The sequence below is a fragment of the Seriola dumerili genome, unplaced genomic scaffold, assembly GCF_002260705.1.
Source record: "Seriola dumerili isolate Sdu_G_001 unplaced genomic scaffold, Sdu_1.0 BDQW01000161.1, whole genome shotgun sequence".
In the NCBI taxonomy this organism is placed as follows: Eukaryota; Metazoa; Chordata; class Actinopteri; order Carangiformes; family Carangidae; genus Seriola; species Seriola dumerili.
Window position 1 is genome coordinate 5664199 of NW_019174416.1, and position 23314 is coordinate 5687512.

At 39.9% G+C, this 23314-nt stretch overlaps 2 protein-coding genes across 7 annotated transcripts; both read left to right on the forward strand.

Moving 5' to 3' along the window:
- The first annotated feature begins 5 nt into the window (after window positions 1–5).
- ap1ar (adaptor related protein complex 1 associated regulatory protein) lies at window positions 6–11017 on the forward strand. Of its 2 annotated transcripts, none has more exons than XM_022751773.1 (10): window positions 6–168; window positions 2130–2178; window positions 2256–2282; window positions 2750–2781; window positions 2898–2994; window positions 3173–3271; window positions 4045–4109; window positions 4804–4877; window positions 5046–5168; window positions 5864–11017. In XM_022751773.1, the coding sequence occupies exons 1-10, from the start codon at window positions 98–100 to the stop codon at window positions 6133–6135; spliced, it is 909 nt and encodes a 302-aa protein (XP_022607494.1). In that variant the 5' UTR covers window positions 6–97; the 3' UTR covers window positions 6136–11017. The 2 variants fall into 2 exon arrangements, with proteins under 2 accessions (XP_022607494.1, XP_022607495.1); XM_022751774.1 differs by having other exon boundaries at window positions 4048–4109.
- An 881-nt stretch (window positions 11018–11898) lies between these two features.
- On the forward strand, window positions 11899–22810 carry LOC111226621 (mothers against decapentaplegic homolog 5). 5 transcript variants are annotated; one of them, XM_022751867.1, is made up of 8 exons: window positions 11899–12029; window positions 12405–12555; window positions 15498–16416; window positions 18012–18293; window positions 19625–19732; window positions 20986–21207; window positions 21321–21577; window positions 21704–22810. In XM_022751867.1, the coding sequence occupies exons 3-8, from the start codon at window positions 16014–16016 to the stop codon at window positions 21845–21847; spliced, it is 1416 nt and encodes a 471-aa protein (XP_022607588.1). In that variant the 5' UTR covers window positions 11899–12029; window positions 12405–12555; window positions 15498–16013; the 3' UTR covers window positions 21848–22810. The 5 variants fall into 5 exon arrangements, with proteins under 5 accessions (XP_022607588.1, XP_022607589.1, XP_022607590.1 ...); XM_022751868.1 differs by having other exon boundaries at window positions 12405–12481; XM_022751869.1 differs by lacking the exon at window positions 12405–12555.
- The last annotated feature ends 504 nt before the right edge of the window (window positions 22811–23314 follow it).

Here is a 23314-nt window from a genome sequence, read left to right on the forward strand (position 1 = left end):
TGGCTGGAGAAGAGGACTGGACCTGGAGATGTAGCTACCAGCAGTGATGCACCAGCAGCTGTCAGGCAGCTAGATATTAGTAATATTTGACAATGCGATGGGTAACTGCTGGGCATACTGTGTCGGGCTCTTCAGGAGAGAAGCCAACAGGATCCAGAGAGGAGGCGGGTAGGTGAAACATGGCTTTATCCGGGAGAGCTAACTAACTAGCATCATCTGAACAAGTGTATCCGGTTACTGCTAACATTAGCCAGCAGTTGGTTAGCTAATAGCTGATACCACAGGGTGTACGGTAAGACTTTTTGACAGCTCTGTGTGTTAGCCTGGTGGTGATGTAACCGAGAGATAAAGGCCGGTCACTGAGATACTGGATATGCTGTTGTGCGGATCGACCTGCAGTCAGACAGTGGCAGCAGGAATCAAGACCCCACCCCTATTGTCAACAGTGTGGACATGGGGTTAGCTAGGTCTAAGTAAAGGAAAGCACTAGTATGACACAGACCGAGCCAGAGCTGCTGAAGTGGTCTTTGACAATGATAGTAGACTAATACCTGGACCTCGTAGTTCAGTCTGTCTTCCTTATACACACACTGGTTCTCAACTGTCTGTTTCTTGTGTTACTTACAGGCAGTCATGTCACCATATTTAAGGTTAATAATTAATGTCTTTAGTCTGACTTTACCCTGTGCTTTGTTAAGATTAGAGAAGGCTTGCTCTCCTCCAGCAGTAAGCTGTTCCACATTCAGTCACTTCCATGTGTTTCCATATTGGAGCTGATACAACAGAAGTTATAAGGTATCTGTCTGAGACTGTCAATTTAGAAACCTCATCATAAATATGTATACGTACACTTTGCCTGCTCCCATTAGGTCATGCTGTAACATTGTAAAATAACAACCGTCTTGATTGGAGTAATAAAATGCAAGTTTTGTTCCACACTACATGCAGAGAAATAAACAGAATAATAGAAAGTTTGTCAAGATTTGGCATCATTATGAGGTTGAACATCTTCAATGAATCATGGACATAACCAGCCAAAGCTGTTAATATTGTGTCACTAAAGCTGTTTCCTATAACCTGTCAAAGGTAAAACACCTGTGATGTCTATTGTTAGAGCAGCAGACCTGTTTGATTGCAGACCTCTTGACATGTCATTGGAGGAAAATCACAGGTGTAATCAATAATGTTAATTATTGCTGCACCTGATATTGTCTACGCTGACAAATCATTAATGTTATTAGCTACACCTGTGGCTCTCCAGTGTTTATTCAGCAGCAGTTTTCTGCTGCATATGATTCAATGTGTTGATTCACCTTTTAAGTAACTAACCATGTCTTTGACAGAATGGCACATTGGTCAATTTACCTGCTTAGTTAGTTTATAGACAAAAAAAAATCATCTGTGTATTTACAACAGATCACTGGTGTTTGGGTTTGATGCTAACATTTCAGCATATGTTTTCTTGTTTAAACTAGAGTGGCCACGCGTCTGTGTCAGTAATATGAACTAGACAGATGGAGTGGACATATGTAAATGGACAGACTGCTCGAGTATAAATTTGCTTCACCCTATTTAATATGCATTATAGACAGGCAACAGCTTTTAAAAATCAAACTGCTGCCTATTGATGAACACATTATTTCCTCTTAAGATTTTATTTTAATCCAGTGTCATCTTTAACATAGCTAAACTAACAAAGGAAACATATGTCTCCCCATCAGAAAGCAATATAGACTTGCCATTTGCATAGACATGTTTCCAAAGTCAGAGCTGCCTCCATTAAATTCAATTGTCCAACATTTCTGATAAGAGCTTCTCCAGAATGTATGCTAACGCTAACAACAAAACACACATTATGAAGTTGCGGTGGGCCCCAAGTCTTATTTACAGTAAGAGGGTTCATCAAAGGTTATTATAGGTTGTGTATGATATACAATTTTTGTGGTAACTGTTACAGATGAGCAGCACGTTCATTGAATTCAGTTCCTTCCCCTAGATTCATTCCTTGTGTTTATCTTAATGTCAGAGCTATACAGTGTAATCATCATACAGCTCCTGAAGGTAAAATTACAGCAGTTCACTTTAAATGTTTAAGCTGTGTGTTCATGTTCTCTGATTTATTCTTACAGATCCAAATATTTCCGAAGCAGCACCACAGGGGAACATTACACAATAGAGGTATGAGTCATACATTTACTAGAACTGTTATTCAGCTCGTGTGATGCTATGTCTAATTGTGTATTTTAATTTTGCAGTTTGAAAATCTGGTAGAGAGTGATGAGGTAAGTCTGATCATCTTTCTGATTATGTTTATTTTTAAGAGCTTTCAGGACCTAAATAAGTTAAGTGAAAACGTTGTTAGTGACTTTTCTCTCAGTTCTATTATTGGTCTACTGCTTGGGACACAATTACATTGTAAAAGACTGAGTAAGTGTTTTATAAGACATGTAGTCTAATTAAAAGCTGCATTATGCTGCTACTCCCAGGATACTTTTTACTTCCAGACTCCCGCCAGACTTTCCTGGAGAAAGCCATTCTCCAGTGATGGATAGAAAACGATGGGTGCACCCACTGCGCACCCATCACTGTAATATGGCAGTCTTCCATTATTCCTTCCAAGCCGTAACTAGATTACTGTCTGCAGAGTCCCAGACTGGTAGCACTTTAGTCAAACAGCGCAGCAGTGAAGATGTGTTTTACACTGGAATTCAATGCTGTATGGTCACATCCTTTGTTTTTTGCATTGCAGGGGGAGGGAGACAGCCCGCAGCCCTGCCCAAGGTCAGAGGTCTTGTGACTAAAAAATGATCATGAGTTCCTTGATTAAAAAAAACACTTTAAAAGAATTTGAAAGGATAGTTAACCTTCAATATATTCTTTTGCTTTTTTTTTATTAGGCCTATCAGTGAAGATGAAATCAAGCACCTCAGAGAACACCGCTACACTGCGATCTCAGACAAGCAGATCCTCATAGACCAGAAGATACAAGCGGAGGTAAGGCACAATTTCAAAAAGCTTCTTTAGAGGGATCCGTCTTTGTTAGATTAACAGCCCCCATCATTTCATTTTACGTTTTAGACCTATTTTTGCTTATTTTTAATTTGCTGCATTGTTTTTTCTGTTTTGTAATTTTCTGTTTTGTGTTTGTTTCATTTTTGTTATTTCTGCTCAGTTAGAGGCACAAGAGGAGAATTTAAGGCTAGAAGAGGAGGCTAGAAATGCCGCCCAGCGTGAGGCCGCCAAGTTGGCACGTGAACGAAAAATGAAGGAGGTGAGGCGGCACTGAGCGCTCCCTTCTGCCAGGCTGACTTACTGCTTGGCTAAACAACTTCTCCTCTAACCTACTGGCCCCAGCATTTCAAGTCCTCAGCCTTCTGTGTCTTAAAGGACACAGTGATATTTTCTCTGTTCAGTCTTCTTCTTGTGCTCATTAACCTGTCTTTGTCATCCAAGTCAGGGAAAGTGTTGTCTGTGATGGTGCTTCATTTATCTGGAAAACAGTTTGTAGCATTGTTAGCATTTCTAATCATTCCCTGGACAAAAAAATAATCAATAGGTACAGTGTATTTCAGCCACTTTATAGTAGTGGAGCAAACGATTTATTTACTTGGGCACTTCAATATGTAATAATTTTTACTAGAAAAATGCAAAATATACTGCATGGACCAAAGTGCCAATAGACATAACACTGGACCTTATTCATAAGTGCAAGCAGTGAGAAAAAAGACAAGGTCCATGCTGCAGAAAAGACCATTATTTTTGCTGGGCTTCTTCTTCTTCTACCTCTGAAAATGGCTTTTATTATTATGTGATGTGATGATGAAAATGGGACTGTTATGATTCAGATTTCTTAGTTGTTTTTCATGCCACATTCCACTGCTTCTTTGCTGTTTTTGTTTTATAAAGTTGTTTGCTCACATGTTTTCTTGATGGCACCAAAACTGTTAAATGTCTGTTTTCAGTTAATATAATCTGTCTGTTTTTCTAATAGTGGGAAGATATGACTTTTTTTTTTGTTGTCTTGATCTATGGTGTTTTTGTTAGCAGCTGTCTGCCCAGAGGACACGGGGGAAAGCAGATGGCTCTGGCAGTGAAACTCAGCAAAGAAAGTGAGTCACTTAAGTTCATTAGACAACAGAATGGTTGTTGGGCCGAGGACAAACTGCGGTCATGAGGCTCTGCATAGGTTTCAGTAGACATACCAAGTAGACAGTAATCTTGGAATTTGTGATAAGTTGAATCTTTCATCCATCTCAGTTGGTGGCAGATGTAAAGAAATATTTGAAAACTTTCAACATCTGGCAAATCACAACTCTCTCAGCCCCTCAGATGGATGATATTACCATTTGTTGCTATTTGGCAGAAGGAATTTTTCAGCTCTCAACAGAAACATTGATTTAATGATGTTAGAACTCGGTGTGTTCCTGCAGTCACGCAGTGTGTAGGCTGCAGAGCAGATATTAAAGCACTACAAGGTATCCAGTCTCAGAATTCAATGCTTAACAAATTTTCACTGTGCCAGACGGGAGCTGCGAGCTCGCAAATCCTCATACTTTACAGTGGTAATGAAAGGAGGCAGCTCTAACAAAGCTGAGCACAGTATCAGTTTTCATTGCCTCCGAATGTGAAGAACAGGTTGAAGTAGAAGACTTAGGATGAAGCTTTATACAGGCTGGCTTCAGTTTAGGACAGATGTTTTTGTGCATGCATTCCTGTTTGTGCAGTATTTTGTGCACTTTTTTCATGAGTGAATGGACTTCGAATTGTTTTATTTTTGTGTTGATACATTATTGCCTGTTTCAGACAAACCTCTGGGGAGGATTTTGATGTCTACCTCCAGAATGTAAAAGCCCAGTCTGAGGCTTTCAGGAGCAGCAGTGAGTGACCTTCCAGTCTTAATTATCAAGTCTAATAAGATACACGTCTATAACTTGCTGATAAATAAACCATGTGTTTGTTTACCGGTTGAAAGAAAACTGCATTTCCATGGAAAGGTAAAAGAGTTACATGCACTCTTTTTTGATAATGTTCTCTATTGTTACCAGGACTTCCCTCCGACACGAATGTGGTGACTCCCAACACAGAGTGCAGCTGGGATTTCACCACTAAGACCCGCTCCACCAATGATGACGGCACCTCACTGGACCTAGAGTGGGAGGATGAGGAAGGTGAGACTTTCATTTTTTCTCACATCAGGGAGTTTTCTCAAGCTAAGCTGTTCATTTTTCTGTTGAGAGTCACCTTTGACTCCTCAGCTACAGAGTTAAGAAAAAATGCCCAGTCCATCAAATATTCATTCTGTTTAGAGGTTCGATCACACTGAGCAAGACCAAGTCAGAGCTCTCTCTGCTTCCACAAACCAGGGCTGATTCTGTTTTTCAGTGACACTGCAGCAAAGAGGAGGAAGATGAAGCAGCACACAGTTTATCTTCACTGTATCAACCCTTCTCAAAAGCCCAGCAGCAGAAACACATTATTAACTGTAGGCATATGCAGTACTGTAACACAAACCCCACACGTTATTAGTATTATTATGCTATTGTTCTAAGGTGGGAGCGGCTGCTTCTGTGCTGTTTTACCTGTGTGTCCTGTATTACACCCTAACAGATATATACAGCCAATTCAGATCAGTCAGTCAGTCCTATATATACATACTACCAGCATGTCGTCAAGTCAGGTTCCATAAAAGACATAAAAATACAATTAAGTGTGGTATTTTAAGTTTTAAATTTGGTTCAGAAAGTCTGTAGGAACAGATTACATGCTTTGTGGCCCCTCTGAGCCACCAGATTACCGCCTGCAGCAGTTTTTGACTTCATCGACTTCTGCTGTCAGAATGAAAACTTGTGTCCTTGCGTCGTAGGAATCAATCGAGCACTTCCAGCCTGGGAGAGGTCTCGGACGGAGGAGGACATCCTGCGCGCAGCCCTGAGGCCCGGCGGCAAGCAGATGAACAGCGGCCCGACCTCGGCCTCCGAGGACTCCAACGCACTGGAGTGGGAAAATGATTTTGTGAGTACTCACCCAGAGGACAGTGCAAACACTGAATTTGAAGGGTTTGTCAATCCCGTCCTAGACACTCCCTCTGAGGACGCTTCGGACTGTGGCCTCAGGTTGGACAACCAGGACAGATAGTGTCCAGCACCAAAGGAGATGTTTGTCGAGCCCTCTTCATGTCAAAGCTCACCAGCTTTTTGCCTCATGAAATGGAAATGTACTTACATGCTCTTCATATTCTGTAATATGAGACTCTGATGCTGCGGTAATATGTTGTGGATCTCTACACTACAGTGCATTGTAGTGATGTTTTTATCAAATACTCATTTTTCAGTGCCTTCATTTGCTGAATTAGCCGACCATTTTATGCGTTGTAATTGGTCAGTTACATCCATTACAACCATTTGACACGTTGCTCAGTAAGTGCTGATTTTCAGAGCACAGGTGGTCCTACATAAACTAGTATGTTGCCAAGTTACTTATTATTACTTTAATGTGAAAGCAAGTTGCTGCTGTAGGACATGTGTATTATACTCACTGATAGAAATGGACACATTTCACTGGTTGCAGGGAGGGTGTTCATGCAGAATCATATATCAAGGTACTTGATCTAAATCCCAGTAGGGGAATTTGTTCTCTGCATTTGACCCCTCCTAACTATTTAGCAGCAGTCTACAGCCACAGAGCAGTCAGTGCCTGGGGACCAAGCGCAGTTCTGAGATCAGAGCCTTGCTCAGTGGTAATGGCAAGAGTATTCTGCATGTATTCTGGGTTGGGAAGAAACCCCCACATAAGCACAGAAAACAACATCAAAGCTACAGAAAATAGACCTCACTCTGCCCTTCTTCTCTCACCTGTTTCAGTTTTGTCCTCCTGATTTATCGAGTTATTGCATGATGGCTAAAGAGAACTGAATTTCACATTCACACAACAAGTTGTTGATGAAAAAGATGAAACATTAGAGTAAACTTTCAATTTCAATTAATCAGCACAATGATACAGCCACTGTCTCCACATTTGAGACTGCACCCAGGATGGTTTCTTCTTCTTGTTTAAATGTTCCTTTGAATCATGGGATGCTTGCTCAGCCTATTTTTGTATAATTGTTTGTATAACAGCGGCCTCAGACAAGGCGTGCATTTTGTGAAATGCTGTTGGTGCATGCACTCTGACAAGAAGGCTGGGCTCACTGCGCTGCCATCAGCTGCTGTGCTAAGTGAGTTTTTATACTTCTAGTCCTGTTGCTGTAATTTGTGTATCTTCTGACATTTTAATAGATCAACAAATCGGGTATCTAATGAGGAATTCATTTAACCAGGCTCAGAAGCAACCTCTGTATTTGATTAAAAGTGTCAGCCTCTTAGGTCTAACAGCTTCATGTCCAGAAAAATAAAGCCAAGAGAAGCCCAAGCATGAAAACACCTTCACTGTCCTTTTGCAGTAAAATGCTCAGTAGTATTTTGACTCTAAATATACACATTTCCATTAGTCTATTAGTGAACATCTGACAACAAGAGACCTTTTTATAAAATAATTTAATTAAGCACATACAGTGACTCATGTTCATGGGCCTCTTGGTCTATTGTAGAACATCTGGATTTTTAAAACTGGCCTTTTTGTTTCCAGTGATTGTCTTCAACTGGTTCTCTGCTTAATTGTAATAAGTAAGGGAACATGGAAATAAAAATCCTCAAATTTAAGAAGTTTGAATGACCAATATTTTGACAGCACTAACTACCTTCACCAAGGAGGTTAGGTTTTCACCCATGTTGGTTTTTTTGTTTATTTGTCAGCAAGTTTATGCAAAAAAGAGCTAAACCAATTTGCACCACACTTGATGGAAGGATGGGGCCAGAGAAGAACCCAATAAATTTTGGTGCAGATCCATTAGAGCAAGACCAACATGTAGGACTGTTTGTTGTTGGCAGAGGTATGTGCTCTACTGAGTGCCATTCTAGTTCCTACTGATTTTCTAAATCGTGTATCATGTATCCAAACAACATGGGTAAAACACAGTTATTAAGCTGTTAATGTGAAACACAAAATAATACAGCGGAATAATGAAAGAATATACAACAAAGGTGGAATATCACAGGAGACAATCTTTACCTAAATGAAAAAATCACTCTGTTTACAAGCTTTAAAAAAGACACTGCTGATTTCTGATTGGTTGCTCATGTTTGGCATTTATTCAAGACACAAATCCCTTTTGAGTGTAATAAATATACATCTAAAATGATATGAAATCCAAACCAGGTATTCTGACCTAAAAAACATTCATAAATCTTAGTCTGTAGTTGTTCATTGCTAATAATGAAAGCAATATATTGTGGAGAGTGAGATCTGAGATTGGATGCAAAAAGACCACTGTTAGCAAACATGCCTCTGTGGCCTAAACTTTGGCACGTTCCAGGCTTTAATTGATCCAGAGCTGCTCTCCCAGGGAATGTGCTGTATACATTATTCTAGTTCTTGTGCATCACATTTTTATACGCTGATGTTGACCCGTCACATTCAGTCGAGCACGAGTTGGGACAGTGAGTGTTTCACACTGATTATTTCATCTGTTTGAACCAGAGGTAGTTTAGAGATTGCACTCTAATGTGTGGACTTTTAATTTGGTTGTAGGAGATGATTCACTTGTGTGAGGAAGAAACTGTGCACTACTATTTAAGTGTGTAGACGAGACACGGGTTAATTTGCAGAGATTTGAGTTGTGTAATTTAAAGATAGTATTGTTTTTAAACACATTACAATATAATGCTTTGCTGTGATTACATGATATCTGGTTAATCACTGTAATTTCCTGTAAAAAAAAAAAAAAAAACAACAAAACTGTAACTTAGCATTCCTTGTCACAATGAGCCTAAGAAAAAAAAAATAAAATATAGATAAAATGTCTTGGACATCACATGCATTCACTGTAAAGACCTGGTGTACATGGGGCACAGAGCACAGCTGTTGTTTGGTACATTTGAAGTGACATTAATTAACAGAACCATCGTTAGTTTAACTGGTCTTGTTAGTTGTTGGTAAGTGCATAGTTTTGTGAATTTTGTCATTTTGTAAAGTGATATTTCATACTGGCAGAATGTTTGAATTTCTCTCACAAAAAAAAACCTACAAGTACAAGACTCAAGGTTGACAAACTGAAGCGATAGGGGAATTACAGACAACAGCGAAGCCACTTCAAAGTCACACTTTCATTGCGATACAAACTACACATTTATGATACACATTACAAATCTATAATACAAGTTACAAATCTACAATACAAATGATAAAGTGAATCCAGCAAATCTAAACTCTCTACTAAGAGCTTGAGAAAAGTCTAAAAAATACACATCTTGCCTTTCCATCTGTAAAAATATTATATAAAAGTGAACTCTCACTTTACCCAGAGGTACTATATGGATGTATTATAAGCCACCAGTTGGGGCTACCACTAATTTTTACACGGCACTGTGTGGTGTGTGTTTCTTTGTGATCTGTCATCACTCATCACCACTGTGGTTCAGAGGGTTAAAACAGACACTGTTTGTAATACTGTAGACTCATCCACTGAAGCCTGTTCACTGTACAGATCATCTTTTTTTTATAAAAGTCAGTACTAGTAACTGGTTTCCCAAAATCATATGACTTAGTCAAGGACAAACAACCGGTAAACCTCCTCAAATGATGTTGAATGTATTAATCTCCTCGAAGGCAGACTGCGCAATTGAAGTTTAGCTTTGGGGAACGCTCTGCTGTTTATTGTTTTCAACAAAATCAAAAAAGGTCAAAATGTGAAAATCAAAGTAATTAGCTGAAAAGTTATTAGGAAGAGTTGATTGAAGAAATTGACATAATTTTAAAACAACTAAGGTGGGTTTTTACGAAACACGGGTCACAGTTCATGCAGCACAGATTCTTTTTAAAAATCTAAAGCAGGAATTTTTACAACCAGCAGCTTTAAAGCTTTTCCTCTGAAAAGACTCCCAGTGGAGCTCTCTGGAGGTCGTCCACAGTGGTTCTCCATCTGACTCAGCTTTGTAAAAGTCGCCTTCTTGCTTCAATGTGTTGAAATGGACGGTCAAAAATCTGTGACATTTCTCAACACTGAATGTCCCTTTGCTGCTCTGTGTTTAAAATACAACACTGAATCAACTTCCTGTCAGTTCATGAAAGTGTTACTCATCAGCTGCTCTGAACACTTTGTGCCTTGCTGGCATAGTTTTCATATGGAAAAACCCTCTGTGAATGGGAAGTCATGTATTTTGTAATTCTGGTTTTTGGAGTAAGTAGAAGACTTAATATATTTAATATTATTATTTACCTGTTTGATCAACAAGCATCTCTTACCTTATAATGGTTACAAAGTAAAAAAAATACTGACAGATTTTCTGATTTGGAAAAAATAGGAATGTGATATATTACTCAATCTGTTAATGTGATGTACTTTATTGTACATTTAAATGTGATGTTTTTAATCACACTGCAGCAAGACATTTGGCAGTTGTTACACAAAACAGTTACTAGCAGCTGTTTCTGTATGAATCCATATAACTATAATCACTCATTTGTCCCTTGATGACCCCACTTAATGGAAGTTTGTCACAAACTGGACTAAAGTGTGCACATAAGAGTAGATTTGGAGGGGGTCATCTTTTCTTTCCAAGGTTGCACCGATAGAGACTACGACTTTACTTCATTTTTAGCCTTGATGTCTTTGTAAATAAAAGTTGTCTTTGCACATTTCCATTGCTATGGCATATTTTTCTTTACAAGAGATAAGGAGGTTGTGGAAATGGTAATTCTTTTTTGTACATAAATGAGTAAAATATTTGATTACTTAATACCATGGTTTTGGTTTTCTATGACAAACGTAAGAAAAAATTAGGAAATATGTGAGCAATTTCTAGAATTGGCTCAACGCCACTATGTCAAGGTTCATTGTGAATATTTAATTAGATCAGTGTAAACTCATAGCTGCATTGCAGCAACACTGGCATTTGAGTAGACACAACCTCTTGTGTTTTGTTTTAGAAATAGCATCGAATGAGTTTCCTCTGCTGGTTATATTTGAGCAAATCATTACTCTCAACATTTAAGATTTCCTTAATGGGGACAAATGGATGGAAGATTTAACAGAGAATGGGACAGATATTTTTAAACGAGGCAGAAATGTAAACTTTTCCTTCTCCTCACAGTAAGGACCAAATCTCGAGTGTGGCTGTAGGGTTAATTGACACCTGTTTCTCATTACCGACCTGTAACCTGTAATAAGCACATTTGCCAATGAAGGATTTCTCTTCTTTATTATGACAATATGAAGCTCTGATTTTTCTTGTGGCATGCAACATTTTGGGTTTTGTTTAATTGCAATGAATCCAGCCTCAAAATAAACTGGTACCCAAGTCATCTTGTCTAGTCTTTCCGATGGATGGATAGATAGATGGATAGATACTGTATGTGTGGTTCTACGGGCACTTTCACATTCGCATTTCACAAACTACATTACATTACTTTGTAAGGAGATAATTTTTCTATAGATAATGAAAATATATGGAAAGTAAACCAAAATTCCCACAGTTTACCTAGGCTACATGGCAGGAAACACATTACATTGCTGAAATTGTTATTTTTCTGTTAAGCCACTTTATCACCAATGTTATATCTCTTCCAGCATGGCATGGGAGAGGCAAACTGAAATCAAGAGAATAAAGTTTTATTAATAAATTGTAAATGTACCATAATTGGCCAAAACTGAGCCTAGGTTGCCCGCTAGTGGTTGAACGTGGACACTGCGTTTCATTTGGACTATGAAGACTGAGCGAAGAATCCACCCTCGGTTCGTCGACGGAAATGGGTGTGGAATATGAATAGTAATTATTAGTTTGATTAATTAAAGTGAAATGAATTGACAACGCAGGGAACAGTTGAAGGGTCCAGCAAGTGACCAGAAAGGACAACAATACACAACGAGCCGCAGTGCTCCAGACTGAGTGGAGCCAGCAACTTGTGAGACGTTCCAGAGCCGCAGCACGACCACCGTAAGAGTCCCAACTTCATACATTGAAACATCAAAAACGATTTAAAAGACTAGATATCATGTTTATTTGTTACAGATGCCGCTGTTTTTGTCATTTGTCATTTATGACCCTCATGATCTAGCTGCAACTGTCAAAAGTGAAAAAAAGTTTGTTCATTCGGAACACTGATTTATGCGCTAGGAAAGAGAATTAAATGTGTTGAGAAGTAATGCTCTGGATGTAGTGCTTTGGGGACAGAATATAAAAATGTGGTTATAGCTAATGTTATGGTAGTATTGTTTTGGTAAATAAGTAGCAGAATCCTGTTAAGCTGTAACACCAAAGCGAGCACTAGTTTATCAGTGCAGCGGAGTGATATGTACTCCGCCTCTCCAGTCTACTTGTCTCCAGGATCTGGAGGACATGGCACGGGGAGACGGAGGGAAGAAGCGTTGGAAAACCAGAGAAAATCTGTAAGAAAGTAGGAACAACAGCCTTAACGTTCACAAGAAAACACGTTACCATGCGTTGCCTGCATTGTTAAGAGGTATGTGACTAAACGTCTGTTCAATTAAAAGAGTAGAAGTGAACTTGAGTGAGCTACATCAGTAGAGTACCCTGGGCAGAAGCTCGCCACTCTCCCTCGGAGGGCTGGGCTAACAGCTAGCATAGCTTAGCTTCAGTTGTGAGAAGTTCAAAAAGTTTCTGGAATGGAGGAAGAGGAGGAAGGGTGAAGTAACTAGGCTAACCGTTAAAAGGTAGAAAACTTTGGCTCACGACTTTTTATTTAAAGACCAAACAGTGTATTAAAACGTTAGACTCATAATCTAGATAGTGATAGTTGTTATAAGGTGTCTAACTATAACTTTAACCTAAACAAGTTGTGTTCTGTTAACGTTTGCTAAGCTAGTTAGCAAATTGTCGAGGTTACTTACATTAGCCTGCTACATACCAGGGTTAGCTACTGCCACTGAAGTAATGTTTTAATGTTATAGGTATGCTTGTGTTGTACAGTTAAATTATAGCATCACTAACGGCTATTTTTACTGCTGTTGGGGGATTTGTGTAACGTTAGATGCGTCTTTCTGAATCCCTTTTCTCTCTTTCTCTGGGTGGGGGGTGCTTACTACTTACCGAATCGTTCTTCCATATTGTCAGTTCCCTGTACTTCATACTTGTCAAGCATTTCAGACAGATTTCACACAGTAAAGCAAAGTCTCAATATCGATCTTTTCAATGTAATGTGTTTTTTAGCAGACCTTATTAAAGCTAAAAAATTCTGGCATTACTGATTAGTGTAAATCAGAAGAGACTAACCTTTGATAAATGACAACTTTATCTAAGCCAGTATAACAGCGATTTCGGGGTGGTTTTCATTGTTTACCACATCCAGGTGGCTTCTTTTCCAGTTCATATGGAGTGGATTGAGATTTAAAAAGAGCTTCAGAGGAGTATTGATCTTGACATTTGTTTTTCAGTTGGTATGCTGTACCTTGAATGGTTAAAATATGACAATTGTCCATGGAAAATTTAAAAAGAAATGTGGACAAATAGCAAGGCTGTGATTATACCGTGTGTTAATTTGGGGAATTCTTAGGATGGCACTCCTTTTTGTAAATTTATATCACCCATATTTTCAGTATTTCAGAAGAAGCCACTGATAATGTTTGTAAGACAGAACACAGATCATCTTTAATCACGGTTACAGTTAATTAGGCACTGATCAGTCAATCAGGGGCTTCAGCTCTCCCCACCAACCCACATTCAGAATGTGACTTCATAAAAGTGTGGTCAAGGTTGATTTGATTTTCAGCCTTTGATGGTGAAAACACAAAGAACTATCAGTGTGAACTCTTATCAGTTTGTAGAGAGGGATCAGGTTTATCTGAAGGATTAGTCATAGAGATTGCAATCAGCGCTTGCTTTCGTTATAGTTGTCCATTCAGGCAAGTTATATCTACCACGTGTTGATCAAACGATGTTTCTTCATGTTTCGGGAAGATCAGACATGTCCCTAAATTGAAATTTATCACTTGTCATTGCTCACCCAACAATGAACTGATGAATCACTGCTGATCCATCCTGGAAGAGGCCTAGTTGCATCTGGGTCTCTGAGTGGGCAGACTGTGTGAAAACAACTACTGAAACAGTCTGGTGAATGTAAGAAAAGAAAAACTCTGACCATTTACTAGCTAATCATTTTTGTGTATGCCTACATGTCCTACTTTAGGTTTTCCTCCGCTTTCATGTGCATGTAGAACAATGAGCTGTGGAAGTGGGTGCAGTGCTGTTGGACAGCTGTGTACTGGAAGGGAGGGATGGGATGAGGGAGGAAGCAGCTCTTTGTGGTAACATCCTTTTTGACGAGGGCCGGTTTCACAAGCCCCCAACCAGCTGCTGCTGCAGGCTACATGTGTTTGATGGTCTGCTTGCTGGAACTGCATGATATAGATTGAAGTGTCATATATCGCTGCACCTTTTTTTTTTTTTCACACATGTACTTATGCATTAGGATTAGTGTTTATGTTTGAAATACTCTGTATCAATTCAGTAGTAGGTGGAAACAATAGTTTGAAAAAGGGACAAATACTGGAGACATCCTGATGCAATCCTAATTTATTTTTAAGGAGGTGATTCAGACAGTCATTGTTTTAGACTAGTGTTTGAGCAATGCAGAAGTGGCTGATGGGTGCTTTTACCCATAATGTACATCATATCAAGAATATCTTACAACAGATAAGAGAACCAGTGTTTTTGTATTCATCTGATATTTCTAACAAATCTGAATTTACATTTCATTTAAGGTCAGATTAGTCATTTTATTTTACTGTCTGTTGCAAGACAAACCAGGCAGTAGTTTGCCTCCTTTGCCACTTTGCCATGGCCGTGACAACTGTAATTATTTAATTAATGGAACTAGACCTCTATTTTTTTAATGAAACACATTTGTAATGGCGTCTTCACCTTTTTTCCAAATTGTACCAGTTAATTCCCTTTCATTCACTAATCAAATATAATGGTATGTCTGAAAATATATATTCCACATTTTGACACTACAGCATTTCATATTGGTGAATATATATTGTTATCCTTCTACATACTGCCTGGTAGACCAACTTGCCAGCTTTACATGTTGGTTGGGCCATTTGTTTGGCTGTAAGAGTGTGTTTTTCCTGTGTTTAGTCTTTTCATATGCATGATTGTCTGCAAGTTCTGCATACAACACCTATCAGATAATGGAGTCATCTTAGTTTCAGTGAGACTGAGGCTCTCTATGGAAATGATGTTTCAGATCAAAATGGGACAAAGGGCTTTTTGATCATCCTGTTGACTAAGAATAGTGTTTGTCACATGCTGTCACATGCTTTTTAAAATATATTTGAATTGTTATATTATTTCCAAATGTTAGGAATGCTTGCTTGTTGATATGTAATGCTAGACAAATCAGTGTGTTGTTTACATGTATCTGCTCTCTTTTCTGTTTTGCAGGTGGCTGGTGGAGTAAAACTGTATTGGTGCTGGGAGTTGTTGATGAGAAGTGGTCAATACCTTATTTCTAAGCCTGTCAACTTGCACCAGTGAGACCTGCTGTAGTGTGTCACTTCGACAGAGGTCCTGATCTCAGCTCCTGCAGCCTGCACCCCCTCCCACCATCAGTGGTGGTGACCCAGCTCCGGACAGCTTGCTGTAGGGCCCTTCCTGAGCAGCAGCAGCTGCGTCCTGCTTGCTGACTCCCCTCCCTCCCCTGCTTCCTGTCCTTGGTCAGACAAGGCTAAAGCCTCCTCTCCCCTACCCCACCCCTCATCTCTGTCAGCCTCTCATACTCTCACACACGTACATTCACACACTCAAGTGGTTTCATTCGTTGACTACACACTCAGCCACCGGGTTAGGCTACTAACACCATTTAGAGATCATCAGCAGGGGACTTGTAAACCCCCGGCTCCCTTGGAGTGACCATCCACCACCAAGTTCCTGCCTGTTATCTTCACGACAGCCTCCAGGATGACCTCCCTGTCCAGTCTCTTCTCCTTCACAGGCCCAGCAGTCAAAAGCCTGCTTGGTTGGAAGCAGGGAGACGAGGAGGAGAAATGGGCAGAAAAGGCAGTGGATGCGCTCGTGAAGAAGCTGAAGAAGAAGAAAGGTGCCATGGAGGACCTGGAGAAAGCTCTGAGCTGCCCGGGGCAGCCCAGCAAGTGTGTTACCATTCCAAGATCACTGGACGGCCGGCTACAGGTTTCCCACAGGAAAGGTCTGCCTCATGTCATCTACTGCAGAGTGTGGCGCTGGCCTGACCTCCAGTCTCATCATGAGCTCAAACCCCTGGAGGTGTGCGAGTACCCGTTTGGCTCCAAACAGAAGGAGGTCTGCATCAACCCATATCACTACAAGCGAGTGGAGAGTCCTGGTAGGTACTTGTGTTGTCAGGGTGCATGGTATTTGTTATACCTACCTTCTACGGTACGGTATTTATCGCGTCTAAAAAATTATATTTAAATTAACACCTCTAGATATTTAATTTTAATGTTGTAATGTTCTAATTACAGAACTCTTTTAAAATTTGCTTCTAAAGCTTATGAATGTATTTTTAAAAGGTTTTCTGTAAGTCACTGTCATTATCAAATTTATGAATTTGTAATGTCTGTAAAACATACAACTGACTGATTTTTAATGACTGTCTAGCAAATACAAGAAAGATTGGACCAGTGTAGAGCTGTGCACATCCCTTACCCAGAGCTCTGAGTAAACTGTGGAGCTGGTAAACAAATCCACAAAGGTCAGGAGGCTGTCATCACACGGGCCTGTTCCACCCGCTCCCTCCATTTCACAGAAAATCAATATCACTAGCTCTTTTGGAGTCTTATTAGATTATATGCCTCAGGCACTCCAGATGGGGTGTGGCATCAGAGAGTGGCTGGCTAAATGCATAAACCACTCAGACTAAACTCCCAGCACTTTCTCATCACTACCCCCTCCCTCCCCTCTGTCACTCACACACCATATCGCGTACACTTATGGATGACCCTGGGGGGGACAGCCTTTCTGACACAAGACTGGTTTGGGATTGCCAGCTCTGTATTGACCGGTTCAGGGATATGGATCACATGTCAGTCAGGGGAGACTGTATGTCATATCATTCAAAGCGACGCTGGGTGGTTTTGTAGGGGCAGCCTTGGAGCCATGACGCTGAGAGTCAGTTAGTAGAGGAAATTCAAGGCTGGGGGAACACACAATATCCTTTTCAGAAAGTTGAAAATAAAAATAAATATGGATGACCTCTGTGTTTATATCTTCACCAAGGTCTAAAATGGCTTTTGCAAATTGCAGGATTGTTGATGTTGAACAGTGCTTTGTTTTTTATGTTAAACTACTGCAAGTGGGGTTCAAAGGTCTGAGACCACTTTCCCATTCAGGTGAAGTTAGTTTGTTTTGTTTTTTTTGTTTCAACATTAACAGTTCTTTGTTATTGGTTAAGATATTGGCTATATATAAAAATGCCTCAAATTAGACAACAGAGTTGTATCATAATTTTGTTAACAATGTCCCTGCTGTTGAATTAATTTCAGGAACACCATTTGATTTATGAGTGTTGGTTGAATGAAACTAAGGCTTTAGTTAACTGTGAAGTGCTTTTTTCACTAGTTTGATTAATCAAGAGAAAAATCAGCAACCCTAGTGTTACACATCTTCTGTGAGCACTAAGGCTCCTTTTCCATGAGCATGCCCATTAAGGGCTTCTGTTTGCCATTAGCTGCATTTCCTTGTTAATAATGGAAAGGACACGTTATTAGCGAATAAAATCATTAAGCACAATAAAAGCCATAAGTCAAACAGGTTTTCCGGTTCGAGATTTGTGTGGCAGGCGTTGCCTCCTTACATAAAACAAAATGAAACTGTCTTATAAATTATAAGCAAACACCGTTTTGTCTGTTTGTTTTTAATTAATTTTCAACAAATCAACTTCAACTCTATTTTCCTTTTCGGCCTTTCTCCATCATCCAGTGCTCCCTCCTGTCCTGGTACCGCGGCACAGTGAGTTCAACCCACAGCACAGCTTGCTGGTACAGTTCCGCAACCTCACCCACAACGAGCCACATATGCCCCTGAACGCCACCTTTCCAGAGTCCTTCCAGCAGCCACACAGCGGGGGTGGCAGCAGCAGTGGTGGAGGCGGCTCTTTTTCCATCTCTCCCAACTCTCCGTATCCTCCTTCTCCAGCCAGCAGTGGTACTTATCCAAACTCTCCTGCCAGCTCGGGGCCTTCCAGTCCATTCCAGCTCCCAGGTATGTCAAATACACTCATGTACCTGACCCTGGGAAAGATGCCAGCCTATTGTGTTTTTCTGGATTGTTGCTGTCTTGTAGCCAACAAGAGGCTAACTGTTGATGAATGGTGATTTCTGTCTTAAAAGCTGTGTAATTTACAGAGAAAGAAAAGTGTTGTTTACAACTAGGTGACCTTGACCAAAGTTCAAGTATAGTCAGTTTTGGATTTGTATAATTTATGACACTTCCAGTCTGGGGTTTTGGCTGCAATATGCAATTGAAGCATTAACTTAGTGAATAAGTACTAAAATATCATAATTTAATCTTTATCCTTACTAATAGTTTAGAAATATGCCTACTTCACTTCATAACTATGCAATGAATAACGTTTTCAAGCTTCTTAACAGAACTCTAACCAGGTCAGGTTATTATATTTATCCAAATCAAGCTACACCCCTAAATGAGAACAAAGGAAATGCCAGCTAAGCAGTGTCCACCAGAGCCAGGGCTGCTGGCTGCTGTCAAGGCACTAACTCCAGGACCAGGCAGCCATTCTGTCTCATTGTTACTGACTGGAGACAGGACAGATATATTCACATAAAGCAGTATCATTTAGCCAAGACATTCCTTTCAGTCCTGTTCAGTGGCCTTGGTATATTGGGAAAAACACCCTCAACTGTTCCCATTACATTTATGTTTGAGTGTATGTGGATGTTACTCGTGTGTGTGTGTGTGTGTGTGTGTGTGTGTGTGTGTGTGTGTGTGTGTGTGTGTGTGTGTGTCTTTCTCTTTCTGTGTGTGTGTGTCTTTCTCTTTCTGTGTGTGTGTGTGTTTGTCTGTCTGTGTGTGTGTCTGGTGACTAGTGCTCTATTCTGCTCCAGTCCAGATCTGCTGACGCATCCGGTGGCTGCAGGCAGTCAGGCAGAAACAGTTTTTTTAATGGGAATTTAGGATTTTAGGATTTGAGCTTATTTGTGTTGAAAAGCCCTGATGATCATTGTCTGCACTCACAAGCAAGATAATTGTCGAAATTTCCTCACTGCAATCTAAGTGGGGGTTTTCTGCATTGTTTTTTCCTGTGTGCCTCAGTATGGACTTGAAAAGCTCATATTGCATCTCTGTTGGGAATGGGTTAGCATGTGGCTTAGCAAGTGAGGGATATGTGTAATCTGACACCATTTCCGGGGTACAGATCCTGTGATGATTGTTGGAGTCTAGGGAGGTGTGTGTGTGTGTGTGTGTGTGTGTGTGTGTGTGTGTGTGTGTGTGTGTGTGTGTGTGTGTGTGAGACCTTTTGCCAGCAACAACAACTGGTCTCATCCTCACTAACTGCTCTCTTAATGTCTCAGCTGACACCCCACCCCCAGCCTACATGCCCCCTGATGAGCAGCTGGGCCAGGAGAGCCAGTCCATGGAAACAAGCAGCAGCCTGGTGCAGCAGAACATGGCCAGAGGAGGTGAGGAGTGCCCACATTTAGAATGATGATAACACTTAAGCCCAAAAAAAAGTACCCAACAGTGAAAGTCCAGTTTGAAGGCTTATCAAAATCAAAGGCGATGGACAGCAGTTGATACCCATTCGATGCATGATCTGACTAATCTGGAAAGTTTCAGCAATGTTTTCTTGTCCTTGACATATTTGTGCTTGCAACTCAATGCCATGTACTACCATGCATTGATGCAAAGGACCAGCTCTTTTTGCTGGACCATCCTATCCTGTCTCACACACACACACACACACACACACACACATACACATACAGACACACACATTTAATGCTTTGATCTTATTGAAATGAGTGAGAGAGCTCTGTGTTAATGCCTCTGTACTCGCATTTTTGCTCCCATTTCTTTTGAATATTGAATATTTGTCAAGTGTGATCCAATACTGTAATTTGCAGTCTCTCACCAAGTATTAATTTCAGTCCCCATTACCTGCAGGGTTGTTCTAATAATTGACCAGTAAGTTCTTCTTCTGAACAAATATTGGTGTTTGTTTTGGTGAATCTTTTAACTTTACAGTCATGTGATGTCATAAGCTCACTATAGCCAAATGACAGAACTAACAGAAAACCATTACCACCAACACAGACCTAATCTGGAATCATGTATGTTTACAACGAAAAAGATGAAGCTTTTTAAGAGATCTCGACAGCAAAAATTGACTTTTGTAATGTAAACTAGTAAGCTTTCTATCCAGGCTGTAGGGTATGCTGTCTCCTTATAATTGATGTGATATGTAAAATGCTGAGAAATGTATTGTTATGAGAACCACCTGCTGTAATTTTGAACTGTATTAAATACTTTGTGTAACAATGAGCTCTCGTTAACTACATTCATCCATTTTGTTTACTTGTTAGTTAATGAATCCTGTACTCATGGTTTTAACAAGGCTTTATAAGTGTTTATAATATATGGACATGCTGTATGAGTTTGTTTTGTTTGAACTGGAATCAGTTTCAGTTCTTGTGATCATGGGAACTGTATAAATGTGTACACTGGTTATAGATGCGTAGAGAACATTTTATATACAGCAGTAGACTGAGCAGTCCCATGCTGCCTGAAAATACATTGCTTTGTAAGATGCATCATAATCAGTGTCTTATGCTCTCTAGACGACTTTTGTGTCAAATGTCATTTGCAGAGTTTATGACTCACCTTTTTTTTTTCTTTTTCTTTTTTTTTTCTGACCTGTTGTGCAATTTCCCAGATGTGCAACCAGTGGAATATGAGGAGCCGAGCCACTGGTGCTCTATTGTCTACTATGAACTCAACAATCGTGTAGGTGAGGCTTACCATGCCTCTTCAACCAGCGTGCTTGTGGATGGTTTCACTGACCCTTCAAACAACAAGAACCGCTTCTGCCTCGGACTGCTGTCCAACGTCAACCGCAACTCCACAATTGAAAATACCCGTCGACACATTGGCAAAGGTATAACTAACCCTTACACACAGCATGAGAGGCAGATTGATAAGATTGACATTTGGCTCTTGCAGAGTTGTGGTCTGAATGTTCTGACCATCAGTTGTCTCTCTGTTATCCAGGAGTGCACCTGTACTATGTGGGAGGGGAGGTGTACGCAGAGTGCCTCAGTGACACCAGCATTTTTGTCCAGAGCCGTAACTGTAATTACCACCACGGCTTCCACCCCACCACTGTCTGCAAGATCCCCAGTGGATGTAGCCTCAAGATTTTCAACAACCAGGAGTTTGCTCAGCTTCTGGCTCAGTCAGTCAACCACGGCTTTGAGGCTGTCTATGAGCTTACCAAGATGTGTACTATTAGGATGAGCTTTGTCAAGGTAAGGGCTTCGTGAAATATGTAGAAGACAGTCAGGGACATTTAAACATGTCTCATCATTTCTTTTAACAATAGGTCACATCATTATTAGTTTCATTGTTGAGTAATTTGTTCTGCCTCCTCACAGGGTTGGGGAGCTGAGTACCACCGACAGGACGTCACCAGCACCCCCTGCTGGATTGAGGTGCACCTGCATGGGCCCCTCCAGTGGCTGGACAAGGTGCTAACACAAATGGGTTCGCCTCTCAACCCAATCTCCTCTGTGTCCTAATGATGGACTTGTGGAGCTTGAGAGACCCTTTTTACTTTTTTTTTTTTTTTTTTTTTTTTTTTTTTTCCCCCCTCAGTGATTTTATAATTTAAGGTGGTCTTAATGGCTGAACTGTTTACACTTACTTTGGGAAGGGATATTGACTCTGGCTGAAAATTCAACATCAGCAGCCAGAATCCAGTTGTTGAAACTGAGTAACATTATGAGCAAATACCTGGAGAAAGAGAGGAATAAGGAATACCCAAGTAGCAGTAACGACATGGACATACTACTGCTTGACAATGACACAACACCTGCAAGAATTGAGGGCTCCATTGTCAAGCTTGAATCTGTCAAATGTTAATTTTTCATCAAGTTTTTTTGTTTTTCTCAAATGATTTTATTTCTCTGTATGTGTAGTTTTTAATGAAGCAGGACTGTTTCACTACTCTGCCTTATGTCGGACAGACAAATTTGGAATTTTACTGAACACCTTTCTTACATTGTTGTCTCAGTGTCAGATATTTACAATTAAGATGTAGACACGATTATGTTTACCATTAGGCTCAGATATAACAAATGCTTTCTTTTTATAGTCTCTACTGCTAGAAATGAACACTGAGCTACTGCTTTTTAAGAAAGTTATGTATGCCAACCTGATAGTTTTTGATATTGGGAGATCAATCACTGAACAAGTTTAACACGCCATAAGCTAACAACAGTGTGAATGTTACATCTATTGCAATAGAAGTAGTCATTTATGATATAATCAGACAATGGACATCATCATTATTACTGATTCTTGTTTGTACTCTCAAGCTCAAGTAAGAGTGACTGTATTTTCCATACTCACTGTATTAACAATATTGTGCACTCATGGATTTTGTGGAGGCATATTAAAGTTTGGCGTGGGTACCAAGGCATTATGTTGATAGATAATTGACTTCATTAGCTCAATGAAATAAACAGGTCATTTGTTAACAATGATGGCTTATTTTTCTATGCTTCTGTCTGTTCTTTCACACTTTAGTAATACTTAGCAAGATGCAAACAGGCAGAATATAAATTTTTATGTACATGAACAGTGTGTTGAATCAAGATGGATCTACAGTAACAATTATACCATTTTCTCCAATGACCACTGGTATAACTATGATGATACTTTTGTGAGTCACTGGTATTGGATGCATGTTAAAAATGCGATCAAACACTGATCACAGCTTTAACATGGTAGTTTGGACAACAATAGTGAGTTTATTTATTTATTTATTATTATTTACTTATTCACTTATTTATTTATTATTTCTGTTTGATGCAGAGCTTTCAGAATGTCAATAAAACTAGTGTAGCTCGCAATACATAACATAATCATCAGCATAAGAGTAAGCATAACTGCATGATGCCATCATTTTGTGTATTCTACTAGATACACACTAAACTACATTCTGACAGATACTATAAGTGTGATATTGTCCTTTAAGTAGACTT